The sequence below is a fragment of the Manacus vitellinus genome, unplaced genomic scaffold (genome assembly GCF_001715985.3).
Source record: "Manacus vitellinus isolate BGI_N305 unplaced genomic scaffold, ASM171598v3 scaffold_12_pilon, whole genome shotgun sequence".
NCBI classification, from domain to species: Eukaryota; Metazoa; Chordata; class Aves; order Passeriformes; family Pipridae; genus Manacus; species Manacus vitellinus.
In genome coordinates, this window is record NW_021938949.1 from 12019494 (window position 1) to 12034168 (window position 14675).

At 40.0% G+C, this 14675-nt stretch overlaps 1 protein-coding gene across 3 annotated transcripts in view; it reads left to right on the forward strand.

Moving 5' to 3' along the window:
* The window catches only part of MYH11 (myosin heavy chain 11), a 56348-nt gene that overhangs the window by 35244 nt on the left and 6429 nt on the right, over positions 1-14675 (forward strand). For all 3 annotated transcript variants that reach the window (XM_018067414.1, XM_018067412.1, XM_018067413.1), the window contains 26 exons: positions 94-246; positions 705-878; positions 1073-1246; positions 1678-1792; positions 2724-2920; positions 3092-3213; positions 3314-3383; positions 3527-3687; positions 4118-4226; positions 4844-4975; positions 5265-5471; positions 5851-5988; positions 6370-6493; positions 6953-7124; positions 7692-7904; positions 8047-8191; positions 8280-8486; positions 9521-9625; positions 9728-9880; positions 10283-10531; positions 10782-10994; positions 11687-11899; positions 12546-12707; positions 13449-13577; positions 14100-14188; positions 14413-14536. In XM_018067414.1, the coding sequence (XP_017922903.1) occupies positions 94-246; positions 705-878; positions 1073-1246; positions 1678-1792; positions 2724-2920; positions 3092-3213; positions 3314-3383; positions 3527-3687; positions 4118-4226; positions 4844-4975; positions 5265-5471; positions 5851-5988; positions 6370-6493; positions 6953-7124; positions 7692-7904; positions 8047-8191; positions 8280-8486; positions 9521-9625; positions 9728-9880; positions 10283-10531; positions 10782-10994; positions 11687-11899; positions 12546-12707; positions 13449-13577; positions 14100-14188; positions 14413-14536 (4050 nt within the window). The remainder of the gene's footprint in view (positions 1-93; positions 247-704; positions 879-1072; positions 1247-1677; positions 1793-2723; positions 2921-3091; positions 3214-3313; positions 3384-3526; positions 3688-4117; positions 4227-4843; positions 4976-5264; positions 5472-5850; positions 5989-6369; positions 6494-6952; positions 7125-7691; positions 7905-8046; positions 8192-8279; positions 8487-9520; positions 9626-9727; positions 9881-10282; positions 10532-10781; positions 10995-11686; positions 11900-12545; positions 12708-13448; positions 13578-14099; positions 14189-14412; positions 14537-14675) is intronic.

Genomic DNA, 14675 nt, shown 5'->3' on the forward strand with positions numbered 1-14675 from the left:
GGAAATGTGGGTTTTCTGTCTCGTTATCTCTACAAAAACTAGCAGTTAAGTGGGTTTCTCCTTTGACTTCCAATTTCCACCTACTTTCTCCAGGCAGACTTTGCCATAGAGGCTTTGGCAAAGGCAAAATTTGAGCGTCTCTTCCGTTGGATCCTCGCTCGTGTGAACAAAGCTCTGGATAAAACAAAAAGACAAGGTGCTTCCTTCTTGGGGATCCTTGATATTGCTGGATTTGAGATTTTTGAGGTACGTATTGCAGGGCACAAGCTGACTAAACTCCGTATTATCATGCAGTGGTTTGGATATGAGGTAACAAACATCTAAGTTCAGAGCCACAAAACCCATTTGGTTCTTTCAGGCTGGCAGCCCATGGCCAGCACAACCCACAGGTCTGCTACACCTGGCTGCTTGCCCTTCCCGTGGGCAGGAAGCTCTGGGATCTGGCAGAATGTTCCTACAGGGCTCAGTTTAAAGCCAGGGTCTGCTTTTTACAGTTTACTGAACAGGTCCCAGTACAAAGATTTACCACTTGAGAACTTACTGTAAATTTCCAAGACATTATATTGGAAAAATATAGATCTTTATATTTGAATTCTCTAATATGCAAAAAATAAATAGAAAATAACAACTATCATCTTGCCATTTAAGTTTGCTCTTGAAGGTCTCTTTCTAACATTATAAATTCACTTTTGTCCCCTTCACAGATCAATTCCTTTGAGCAGCTGTGCATCAACTACACTAATGAGAAACTTCAGCAGCTTTTCAACCACACAATGTTTATACTGGAGCAAGAGGAATACCAGCGAGAAGGCATTGAATGGAACTTCATTGACTTTGGCCTTGACCTGCAACCTTGCATTGAGCTAATTGAAAGACCTGTAAGATAATCTCTCTACAGGTGGGATAGTGCATAGGTTGCATCAGGCCCAGTTATGTATCAGTACAATAAGAGAGCTCTTTAAGGTGTTTCAGATCCTTTATTGCCTGGGATGATTTATAACCTAAGGGGGGAAGAAGGTGGTGCTTTGTCTTTGCCTGCAAAAAGACTGATCTGATATCACTCCCATTGCAGACCAACCCTCCAGGTGTCCTGGCTCTGCTGGATGAAGAGTGTTGGTTCCCCAAAGCTACTGACACATCCTTTGTGGAGAAACTAATGGCAGAACAAGGCAACCATCCCAAATTCCAGAAGCCCAAGCAACTCAAGGATAAAACTGAATTCTGTATAATGCACTATGCAGGAAAGGTACTGGACAGATTGAGCTTTTCTGACTTGGGGAATCTGGATTCTTTGATATCCAAATGGTAAAAGAGAAACACTGCATGGATAAGGGGTGGGTTTAATTATGAAATGTGCATATTAAGTGCTTTAATTATATAAAATATGAAATAAGATTTGCAAAGCAGTCATGGTTGTGCTAAGCTCACAAGGAAAAAAAAATAACCAGCACTGAGGTTATTGAAAATCCAAGTAATCTGGATTCTTTTCTAGCAAGCAGACATTTTAAAAATGCTAGTATATGTGAGAATAAATACTCAACTCAGCTCTCAACCCTAGAAAGCTTTTCACATTATTGTTATTTGTATGATATTGTGTTAATACAGTGCCCTGTGTTCTTGGGCACTGCAGATTTGTTTACCAAGAGCAGATTTTTGACATAGAACTGTTCCCTGCAGGTTACCTACAATGCAACTGCCTGGCTAACAAAGAACATGGATCCACTAAATGACAATGTGACCTCTCTGCTGAACCAGTCTTCAGATAAATTCGTAGCAGACCTTTGGAAAGATGGTATGAATCACAACTCTAAATCAGTGATATGGTTCAAAGGGAGAAACTCCTACCAGAACTTTTTGACAGCCACCCCTTGCTGGCACAATTGTAAACATGATAAGCATAGAAGAGACTGAACTAAGAAACAAGAATAATGTGTTCTAAAGATATATTTATGGAACACTTCATCAGATAGTTTTAAGCACTATGAAAAAAAATTCCTTACTTAATATAATTCAGCAACAGAATAAAAATTACTCATTACACTGTTATAATGTTCCTGAATATGTGATATTGTAGACCTCATTTAATACAGGTTATTGTTGGGTTTTATGAGTGAATGACTTTATACATTCTTCTCACAGAAGTCCTGCCCAGTTCTCTCCCATGATGTACAATCTGCTTGAGTTTAGTTGAGGAAGTCTGAATGCTTATAAAACACTTTGTCTTTAAAAAGTTTACATGGATCTGTAACACATATAGTACAGTATAAATATTAATTCATGGATATAAACATGCATTCACACACCAGTAAGGTGGCTCTGAATTATCAAGTAAGTGAGGGAGATGATCAGCTACACTTAGAGAATCACTGGATAACAGATGGGAATCAAGAGCTGATGATGTTCCTGGTTCTGACACCAACCTACCAACTGGATATTTAGCAGTAGGATTGTCTGTTTTAGAGCAAACAAAATCAAATATATCCTGGATATTCAATTGCTTCATTGTGTCACTAGTTAACAAAGATTCTCATTTCCATGTTTGACAGTAGTAGACTATTTACCTAGAAGGTCTTTTAGTACTTTTGTCAGAATGCTTCTACTGCATCAAAAACATATTGGTCCTCTTTGGCAAATTGCAGTTTAACAATGCCAGTGACAGGTGTAATGTGAGGCAGGAACAGTTTATATAAGCAGTTCCACTCACACTTTCTTTTCCATTTCAGTGGACCGGATAGTCGGGCTGGACCAAATGGCCAAGATGAGTGAAAGCTCATCACTCCCTAGTGCTTCAAAAACCAAGAAGGGCATGTTCCGTACTGTTGGACAACTCTACAAGGAGCAGCTGACCAAACTGATGACCACCTTAAGGAATACCAATCCCAACTTTGTCCGCTGCATCATTCCAAATCACGAAAAAAGGGTAAATTTCAAATGCTCAGTCTTCACTCTCCTGGCACATTATTCCTGTTGAGCTCTCACTGCACACGACAGCACGACAGAGCTGTTTGAATATCTTCAAACATAGTTACGTGGATGGTAACATTTCTGTAAACCTCTACTGTGCTAAAAATACCTTCTGTTCCCTTTTCAGTCTGGCAAACTCGATGCCCATTTGGTGCTGGAGCAGTTGCGCTGCAATGGTGTCCTGGAAGGTATCCGTATCTGCCGGCAGGGATTCCCCAACAGGATCGTCTTCCAGGAGTTCCGCCAGCGGTAGGAATCCCTCAGTCCTAACTCTGGGTTTACAGGTGGTTTAATACATGCAAACCATCTAACGTGTTTCAACCTCCCTAACATAAACATCTTTTGGCAGATACGAGATTCTGGCTGCAAGTGCTATTCCTAAAGGATTCATGGATGGGAAGCAGGCCTGCATACTCATGGTGAGGAAAGCATTTTCGATCCTATCAATAATTAGTTCTATACTGCCTATGTAAAAGTGTTGAGACTAAACAGAAATGAGAAGTGATTTTTAATACCCTAAACCTCAGCACTGGACTTAACAAATATCCCTGTTTTCCCCCAGATCAAAGCACTGGAACTTGATCCCAACTTGTACAGAATTGGACAGAGTAAAATCTTCTTCAGAACTGGTGTTCTGGCTCACCTGGAAGAAGAGAGAGACCTGAAGATCACAGATGTCATTATCGCCTTCCAAGCTATGTCCCGAGGCTACCTGGCAAGAAAGTAAGAATATGTACTAACAAAAAGAATGTCTGCTGCAGCAGAGTATCTACAGGGGCCTTTAGTTCTCCATATAACAAACTGAAAATAGTAAGACATGATTTATTATTTGTATTCCATTAGAACTCAACTTGTGTCCAGTGAAGGACTCACATGCAGAACTAGATGTACACTTTGTCATCTGTGCCTACCTAGTGAGTGCAAACAGCCAAAACCAGAAGACTAAAGAAAAGACCAGGCAGTTAACCAGTTATCACTTTCCTCAGGAAAGCACAGGCACTGTTTAAGCAACAGAAGAATTTGTGCCAGACTTCTCAAACCACGTGGCTACTCAGCAGACTCTCATGCCAGAGTTTATTTGTTTAATGTGTATATCTTGCAGACACTTTGTATTCTCAGACTGAACCAATTTGCTTTATGCTTTTAATCACAGGGCATTTGCCAAGAGGCAGCAACAGCTGACTGCAATGAAGGTTATCCAAAGAAATTGTGCTGCTTACCTGAAGCTGAGGAACTGGCAGTGGTGGAGACTGTTCACTAAAGTGAGTGACTGTTCAGTAAAGTGAGTGGATAATGAGAACACAGAGTAAAACTGAATTTTCTGAACATGCAGAGTGATATAGCTGTGGGGAACACAGTAGCTCAGGAATTCCCTAACTGTGACACTAAACATCTTCCTCTCGCTCATACAAATTAAGTCTATTTTCCTATGGAAAAGGCTCAGGTTTTTCAAGAACAGCCTTCAGTTTGGATTCAGAAAACTGTTCCTACCTCCATTGATAACATGGATAACATTGATAACTATCTCTGCAACCAGAAATAGGCAGTAACACACACCTGCATGGGCACATTGCCTTTCTATGCAGAGGTATCTTTTGTACATTATCAATGGATGAAAACAGGCCTGGAGCCATTCCAAAAGTGACACCATCGAAGGCAGAGGTGCTCACAAGGCTCCAAGAATTACCACAGAGATGGCCAAGAGCAGCACTGCTGAGGCTCACTGCTTTAAAGATGTTCACATCAAGCATGGCTGGACAGTATTTGTCCAGTCTTGAGCAATGACAGCACCACCAGTCAGCCCAGCACCTTTAAGTACCATGCTCAGCCATATCAATACTGACAGGAAACATTCCTAAAAAAACCTTTCTATTTGCAGGTGAAACCACTGCTGCAAGTCACCCGCCAAGAGGAAGAAATGCAGGCCAAGGATGAAGAACTACAGAAAACTAAGGAAAGACAGCAAAAAGCAGAGAGTGAATTGAAGGAGCTGGAACAGAAACACTCGCAGGTAATTTACAGCTCTGAGCCTCTGGGAAACACTAGCCATTCTTTTACCATTTTCAGAAGCTATAATATATTATAATGAAGGTGTTTTTTTCCCTTGTACTCATGATTGTATTCACAGTGATGGTCCAGAACAAAAGTTCAGTACAAACTTCCAGTTTCTTCATAAAGGCCCAAAATCCACACGAGAACATGTGGTAGAGCTGCCTGCCTGTACCCCAGGACTGCCCAGTAAAACAACACTGTAGGGCAATTCACAGTCCAAGCCTTAACTTCCTATTTTATCTGCATAGCTTGTTGAAGAGAAGAACCTCCTTCAGGAGCAGCTACAGGCAGAAACCGAACTGTATGCTGAGGCTGAAGAGATGAGAGTCCGTTTAGCTGCTAAGAAACAAGAGCTGGAAGAGATTCTGCATGAGATGGAAGCCAGAATTGAGGAAGAGGAGGAGCGCAGCCAGCAGCTGCAAGCAGAGAAGAAAAAGATGCAACAACAAATGCTGGTAAGGAGGGATAAGTGACAAATACAGACAATAACTTGGGTCTCTCTGAGAAAAACCGAGACTGGCAAACCTCAGATTCTGCACAGCCCTCTGCAGAGGGCATGTCTATGCCACTGAAGTAAGAACAATCAACTGATGCTCTTTCTTCCAGAGTTCCCTTCTTCCCCACCTCAACTTTAAGCAATCTTTTCTCTAAAAAAGTATTTTAACAAATCTTTCCTTCAGTGTCACCAAGTATTACGATTGTCTAGTTCTTAATAAAAACAACAAAGTCTACAACATACTCCACACACTGTAACAAACATGAAGTATTTCTTAATCTAAGTGGTATTTTTTCTCCAGAACTAATGTTTTGTGGATTTCTTTTTCTCCCTCAAAGGACCTTGAGGAACAGCTGGAAGCAGAAGAAGAAGCAAGGCAGAAACTGCAACTTGAAAAAGTAGCAGCAGATAGCAAGATAAAGAAAATGGAAGATGATATTCTGATAATGGAAGATCAGAATAACAAGCTAACCAAAGTGAGTGTTCTGGGTCCATTTTCCTACTCTGAAAACAATGAAAGTTGAGAGAACATAATCTCTTGGGTTTCGACTAATTTCAACCAAACTTCATTATTAAAACTGGCAGTAAGCAAGTACTTTTTGAAAGAGAATGGTCCTGTGAACTGAGCCCTGTACTTACCAGCACAGGATCCTAATAGCAGGAGGTTAGAAAACATGGAATTCCCAGACACCAGTCCTCAGTTCCTCTGTAATCAAAAATTTGAAATGTATCACTACAGTCTCAAGAAATACAGCATAAAAAGACAGTTTCTTGGACATTTTTTCTAGGCAGAGAGTTGATTCATGATCACCAATGACAGACACTTTTGTTAACAGAAGTATTTTATTTTTCTTAAGGAAAGAAAACTCCTTGAGGAAAGAATAAGCGATCTAACAACAAATCTTGCAGAAGAAGAAGAAAAAGCCAAAAATCTTACAAAGCTCAAGAACAAACATGAATCTATGATTTCAGAACTTGAAGGTAACATAAGCAATAGTTTCTTGGGATTTTTTTTATTTGTTGTTGTTGGTTTTGTTGTTGCCTTGGCACAGAACAAAAAAACCCAATGAGAATATGGAGAGAACTTCTAAAAAATATGTGGGGTGTTTTCCAAATTTCGTATGCTGAAACCACTTTGTACTTGAGAATCACCAAAACCCCAGGGTGCACAAACAACTGATACATTTTATTTTTTACATAAAAAAGAGTAGAGAGAAAATTTGACAAAAAAAATTTAATGCTTCTTTTGGAGAAAGATAAATAAACAAATCTCTAGGATGGCTAGAAGTAAGGTATTGCATGTTGCTTGAAAAACACAGTGACTTGTAGTTAAATGTATGGCCACACTCGAGACCAGAACAATTTTTGCCTAAGTTCAAGATCAGACTAAGGTCTCCTTTCACTACCACGCTCCGGTGACCAAAATCCTTCATTTTTCAGTGCGGCTGAAGAAGGAAGAGAAAAGCAGACAAGAACTGGATAAAGTTAAGAGGAAGTTGGAAGGGGAGGCAAATGATCTACATGAGCAGATTGCAGAGCTGCAGGCACAAATTGCTGATCTGAAGGCACAACTAGCCAAGAAGGAGGAAGAGCTGCAGGCTGCTCTAGCCAGGTATTCACTCCTGAGCCCAGGCTGGAACTTGTCTTGTCCCTTCCCAGACACTGAGAAGCTGCAGCCATGAATTTCATTTCTCAGTTCATCCTCCATGTGTGCTTCCCCATTTTCCAAATTTCATTTTGCAAAACATAACTACACTATCATTATTATAATCTTATCTCCTGGCATCAATGAAAACTCCTCTTCACATAGGCAACGGCAATGCTGTCACGTAAACAACAAAATGTAACAAAATACTTCATTGGCAAAAGGCGGAAATTAATGAAGAGTCTGACCTTGATCCACTCCAGAATCTCAGTGGATTTTCTGTATAAATTTAAGAGTAAAAACACTCAACCAAAACATTTGCTGAATCAGCTGATCAGCATCTCCAGCCATTGTGTCCCAATAAAGCACAGCTGTGAGATCCTTCTTGTATCAGTCCCCTCGCCCCTTTTTCTTTGGTACTTTCTTTCACAGAGGCTATAAACCTTTAATCTCTGTATATTGACTCCCTCAAAGTGAAATTATTATTATTATTATTTTGGAATTTATAAAATTAAATACTCTCTTTTCAAAAAGGCTGGAAGATGAAACTAGTCAGAAGAACAACGCCCTCAAGAAGATCCGTGAATTGGAATCTATCATCTCTGATCTCCAGGAAGACTTGGAGTCTGAGAGAAATGCAAGAAACAAAGCAGAAAAACAGAAGAGAGACCTAGGTGAAGAGCTGGAGGCTCTTAAGACAGAGCTTGAGGATACTTTGGATACCACAGCCACCCAGCAAGAGCTCAGGTATGGAAATGTAGCACACTGGGCAAAAAAATGTCACCAAGCTCAGTAGAGTGCTGCCCAGTGGCTGTGCAGCAGTGCTATTTTCCCAGTGACTGCAATGCTCTTGTCTGCTGCTGCTCCATTTATGTGTGTTACCTTCCAGAGCAAAGCGGGAACAGGAGGTCACAGTGCTGAAGAGAGCCCTGGAGGAGGAGACTCGAACTCATGAAGCTCAGGTCCAGGAGATGAGGCAAAAGCACACTCAAGCTGTGGAAGAGCTAACAGAGCAGCTGGAACAATTCAAACGGGTAAACAGAAATCCATCTTGCTGAAAACTATCTACGGGATAACACGTTTTCCTTTTATAAATCATCTGTCTTCACTTCATGCTTGTAGGCTAAAGCAAACTTGGATAAGACCAAACAGTCACTGGAGAAAGACAATGCTGATCTGGCTAATGAAGTCAGGAGCCTGAATCAGGCCAAGCAAGATGTGGAGCACAAGAAGAAGAAGCTGGAAGTACAGCTGCAAGAGCTACAGTCCAAATACACTGAGGGAGAGCGTGTTCGGACAGAACTCAATGAAAAAGTTCATAAATTACAGGTAGGAAGAACCCTGACATTTTGCTGTGGCACCCTGGGACTGAAAAGACCAGGTTATACTGTTCTGTGAGGGTGGATCTGGAGGAAACCTGGCCCTGCAGCCGAAATGCTCATTTTTTTGTCACCTGTAGGGTTCCTACCTTAAACTCCTACCTCAGTTATCACACAAGTAATCAACTGTGTTCCATCTCATGGAACTGAGAGCTTTCACTCTCATCATCCCTCTGTACACACTGCAGTCTGTAATGTCCTCACTGATTCAGTGATCATGATGCATATCCTACAGAGTTTATTCTGTTTGTTCATTTTTGGCTGGTGGGGAAAACTGGTAGGAATTTGGCTTCCAGTAAAGGATTAGACAGTTATAAAACACATAAGAGGTGCTCAGAACTTTGACAATGAAAGGACAATGCTCACTTATCTACAGTTTTAGAAATAACTAAAGGTAATTTAAAATGGTTCTTTGGTAGATGTTTAATGTCCAGCTACACTAATCAAGCTTATTGTTACATCTTGTTCATAGCTGCAGTAAGCTTTCATTATTTTAAGCTGGGGATAAATAAGAAAATATAATCAAAATGCATCTCCTTCTGTCAAACTTGTGAAGGGGAAGGAAAATCCATCAAAAATCCCCATTCTCCTTTGCAGTTCATTGCAAGGAACATACTATTATTGCTTTATGAATGTGATTAGGTTTGATAAATAGTAATGAAATACTAAGGTAAACTAGACAAAAATGGCATTAGGCCTTAATACACAAGTCACAAAGACAACATGCAGACACTGCATAGTCTGTGTTTAGAATTTAGTTCCAGAGGAATTAAATCCCACATATTGTCCAGAAATATTATGGTAAAACTGTGAGTTGCAGTTAAGCCAGAAACTGTCAGTGCTTGAGGCGACCCAGAGGCATAGGAGCAGATTCAGATCGTGTTCAAACTTCAGATTTCAAACAAAAGCAAGCAAACTGAAGTTTGGAGGAAGATTTTGAAGTTGTGCAAAATAACTGAGTTTATTCTCTGTGGTGTCTCACAGGTGGAAGTTGAAAATGTTACCAGTTTGCTCAATGAAGCAGAAAGCAAGAATATCAAACTGACCAAAGATGTTGCAGCCTTGGGATCTCAGCTACAAGATACACAGGTAAACTTGAATCCAAGAACAGCTCACCTACAATGTTTATAAAATTCACTATAAAAAGACCTAAACTAATGACTGTACTGCCAACTGATGTGGTGACTGCAGGAGCTGCTTCAGGAAGAAACGCGGCAGAAGCTGAATGTGTCTACCAAGCTTCGTCAGCTGGAGGATGAGAAGAACAGCTTGCAAGAGCAGTTGGATGAAGAAGTAGAAGCAAAACAAAATCTGGAGAGACATATTTCAACACTGACAATACAGGTATCAGTGCCATAGCTAAATCATTAGCTCCATCACTGAGATTTGTCAGTAATTCCAGAGGATCTGTAGAATTATCCTGGCACAGCATGTGGACCTTCAGGGGACTAGTGCTGTTAGTCCAGAAGGCATCAGTGAAGCTACCCAGTAAGGGCAGCAGCCTCCCTCTCCTTCAAAGTGTGATCTCTAGGACAGGTACAAATGCAAGATAGCTCCAAAGATAGTCTTGCACACAAGGCCTGTACATGCATACGAGGTCTGTGCTCTGCCTCATTTTATGAAGGCTGGGTGGTGGGTGACTGGCTTCAAAAAGGGTCAAATTTGATAAGCCCTCCAGGTCTTAGCTGTCTCTTTGCCAAGTTTTGCCACTGCTAAAAAGATGTGTCCTTTGAATTCAAATTTCAGCTCTCTGACTCCAAGAAGAAGATACAGGAATTTACCACCACAGTAGAATTCATGGAAGAAGGCAAAAAGAAACTTCAGAAGGAAATTGAAAGCCTCACACAACAGTATGAGGAAAAGGCTGCTTCTTATGACAAACTGGAAAAAACCAAGAACAGACTCCAGCAGGAGCTGGATGATCTGGTGGTGGACTTGGACAACCAGCGTCAGCTGGTCTCCAACCTGGAGAAGAAACAGAAGAAGTTTGATCAGGTATGGATTTAAGATTCTCCCTTGCTGTGTTATCACCTAACTTCTCTGGAACTCACAGAGTGTCCACTGGTTTAGTGAAAAGGGACAAAAAATAAACTAAATTTTAATTACACACACACTGGTTAATTCTGTATTTATATGCCTTTATCAAAAGCAGAGATCCTTCTCTGTCATTAACAACTGACAAGACACCTGCAATAGAAAAACCCTTTTACTAATGACTTCCTGTATTGGCACTACCTTTTCACAGATGCTAGCAGAAGAGAAAAACATCTCTTCAAAATATGCAGATGAAAGGGACAGAGCAGAAGCTGAAGCAAGAGAAAAGGAAACAAAGGCTTTGTCATTGGCCCGAGCACTTGAAGAGGCTTTGGAAGCCAAAGAAGAACTGGAGAGAACAAACAAAATGTTGAAAGCTGAAATGGAAGATCTTGTCAGCTCCAAAGATGATGTTGGCAAGAATGTAAGTTTTGGTCTTAGAACAATATCCACAACAGTAACTTAAAATAGAAGCTAAAAAAGAGATCATTGTTTTCAGTGTGGGAAATTCTCTGTAGCACTCAAATCCATTCAGCAAGATCAGATATTTCATACAGAACTCAAGGATTATTCCTTCTGTGTCCAAATTTTCAAGGGACTTAGCAAAGTAACCATAAGCTATCTTTCTTTTTAACATAATTTCAAGCATGAAGAAGATTCTTATTGATTTCTAAGACTGAAAAAAAATAAATTAAAGAGACTGTAAATAATTTACTAGTTTATTACATAGCTTTGAAATTGTAAACTCTGCAAATCTGATTTTACAGATTTGCAACCTGCCTAACATTCAGTCATACAACTGCAGCAAATTTCCACTGATGCATTGCCAATCACTTCTTTTATACAGGGATATGATTATATTACTTGCAATACTAAATATATTAAATTATTATATTTGACTAGATTAAAAATGGAATAAAGAGAATCTCTGGTTATTTTAAGACTGATTTGCAAGTGCACAAAAAAATGTTAATTTACCATTTTCAGTGCAAATTAGTTCATTCATTGTTCACAGCTGATAATTCCAAATGTGGCCTATACTGCAGGTAGACTGCATTTAACTAGAATTATTTTTATTTCTTACAATGTGTCTATTAAATTCTCTTTGCTTGAAAGGTGCATGAATTGGAGAAATCTAAACGGACCCTTGAACAGCAAGTAGAAGAGATGAAGACACAATTAGAAGAGCTAGAGGATGAGTTACAGGCTGCTGAAGATGCCAAACTCAGGCTGGAGGTTAACATGCAGGCTCTGAAAGGCCAGTTTGAAAGAGATTTACAAGCCAGAGATGAACAGAATGAGGAGAAGAAAAGACAACTCCTTAAACAGGTACCATTCCCTATTCTTGCTGTTGTAAATATCTAATCAAGTCCCCAGCCTCATGCCATTATTAAAACCTTACTATAATGAGAAGAAAACATATTGCCTTGTGCTTGGTAATTAAAAAAAAACGCAGTTATTATACTGAAAAAGGCAGGAGGTTTTTTTCTGTTTCTGTAGCAGGTGCACAACTGCAAACTGATTTAGCAATTAAACTCTACAACCTAGTATAAATATCGTATAAATCATATCAATTGATTTTTCTGACATAGTCAGAATCACCTCCCCTATGTTCTCAGTGCAAGTCAAAAAAGACAGCTTCTAATACATCTACCTTCCCAAGGTACACTGAATGGATAGAAAAGCATTGGAGATGAAAATAGACAGGATAGAACTTGTATAGAAGTGTTGTGACAGCAAGGACAACTGCTGTAGTCATCATCTTGTAATATACACACCTCCATGAATACAGAACCCAAATTGCTGACTTCTTTGAAAAATCTTTAATTTTGGGACAAAATGGAAATCTATCTTAACTGCCAGGGAAATCAGTTAACAGGGATATGGGGTCTGTATATACTATCCAGACATACACAGAGTCTTTAAAAGGGCTCAAGGACTTTCCTAAACTGATCTCGTTTTCTTTAATGATCAGCTCCATGAATATGAAACGGAACTGGAAGACGAGCGGAAGCAACGTGCCCTGGCAGCTGCTGCCAAAAAGAAGCTGGAGATGGATGTTAAAGACCTGGAAAGCCAAGCTGACTCTGCTAACAAAGGTCGGGAAGAAGCCATCAAACAACTTCGCAAACTACAGGTATCTAAGCCCACAAATACAGTTTTTCCCACTGCTGTGTTTTGAACAGTCACAATACAAAAGTTAGGTGTCATCTGTGAACTTGATGCTTACTATGGATGGTTGGTTAGAGGTGGAATTTTAACTAGACTCCCACATTCAAATATCTGTATTTTGACAGTCAGTTTGAATGACAATGGAAAATCCCACAGGGCAAATAATTAGAATCCTAAATTTCATCCTTGCAGAGCGCTTCCAAATTCTCTATCCAACATTCATCTGCTATTTACCTACATGAAGGAAAACAAAGATTCCCATGTAGAGAAAGGGTTACAAGACAAAATGTATTACAGAGCTTCAATCCTGGTTCTAACACTTGATTAAAGAGCATAGAAGACTGTTCAGGAATCACATTGTCTCTGAATTAGCATGTTCCTGTTTATGTAAGTCTCCATATCAACTGTTCTGTCATAGGCTGACAGCTAAACAATGAAAAAGGATGTCTTGGAAAGATGAAGACTGCACATGTACCCAAATATTCCGAGGAAATACGGACAATAGGCATTATAAAAGATGCAGTGTGCAAGTCAATGCATTGCCCTTCTTGCCATATCATTTCAGACCTTTCCAACATGTGCCAGCTGATCTCTCAAGAAAATACCATTTAAGCAGCATTATGACAGTGTAAATGCGTATGTGTTCTGTTCCATCCAAATTTCTGTCTATTGAAATAGTAATAAATCTGTTATTCTTTTCAACAAGGCTCAGATGAAGGACTACCAAAGAGAGCTGGATGATGCACGGGCTGCCAGAGAAGAAATATTTGCTACAGCCAGAGAAAATGAGAAGAAAGCAAAGAGCCTGGAAGCAGAACTCTTGCAGCTTCAGGAGGTAAAGTAGGAAACTTAAAGCAGTATGAAGGAGACTACACATGACCTCCAGTAGCAAAACAGAACTGCACTGAAATAATCTAACAGCTATCAGGGACTGAAAGCTGTAAGCAGCACGTGTAACAAGTTCCATGTGCTCCATGTACTCCACTAAAGTTGTTGGATCTACTTCTGAGCACAGTCAGATTAAGCTGAAAAAAAATCACATTGGAGAAAGGCACAGATCCAACACAAATTGTTTTCAATAGCTATAAATTCCTGAAGTCTTGTTAGTGCTATTATTCCTACATGTATTAAATGGCAATCTTGTGACTAAAACCAATAAAATAGAAACCAGCTGACAGGCTGGATAAAGTGTATTTCTTTGCACTTCCCTAGGATTTATGATATGACAAGAATTTATTCTGTTAACAAGACAACCCATCTTATACCAGTTTTAGAAAGTTTAGTCCTTTGTGTCATGCTGTAACTGAACATTTACTTGCTCATTTCTTTACTGTGCTGCCTTTTCCTTTTCTCCCAGGACCTGGCTGCTGCAGAGAGAGCTCGCAAACAAGCAGATCTGGAGAAAGAAGAGATGGCAGAGGAACTTCGAAGCGCTTCCTCTGGAAGGTAGGGATACACTGAATCATGCACAAGGCTGTAAACATGCTACTGAATGTCACGTGGCTGCCAGGAGAAGTTATGTTCATTTCCCAACAGCCATCTGGTCTTGACAACAAAACAGGCACACATCTGACTGGTTTCACTGAAATATCTAGTTTTCTTTATGAATTATTGGCAATTCATAAAAGAACAGAGCCATAACTACACACTCTTTAAACTTAAACTTACAGGGCGAGCCTTCAGGATGAGAAACGGCGCCTGGAAGCAAGAATTGCCCAACTGGAGGAAGAGCTGGAAGAGGAGCAGAGCAACATAGACGCAATGGGTGATCGCATGAGGAAAGCAGTGCAGCAGGTAGGGCTTGTTTCAGCACATGGCACTTTCTGTTCATATCCCAGCAAAAGCTATTTGTGCTTCTGAATATCCAGAGAATTGCCACCTGTCATTTCTCTGAAAGCATGCAAGACTTCTGACAGCACCCCTTCTCACCTTG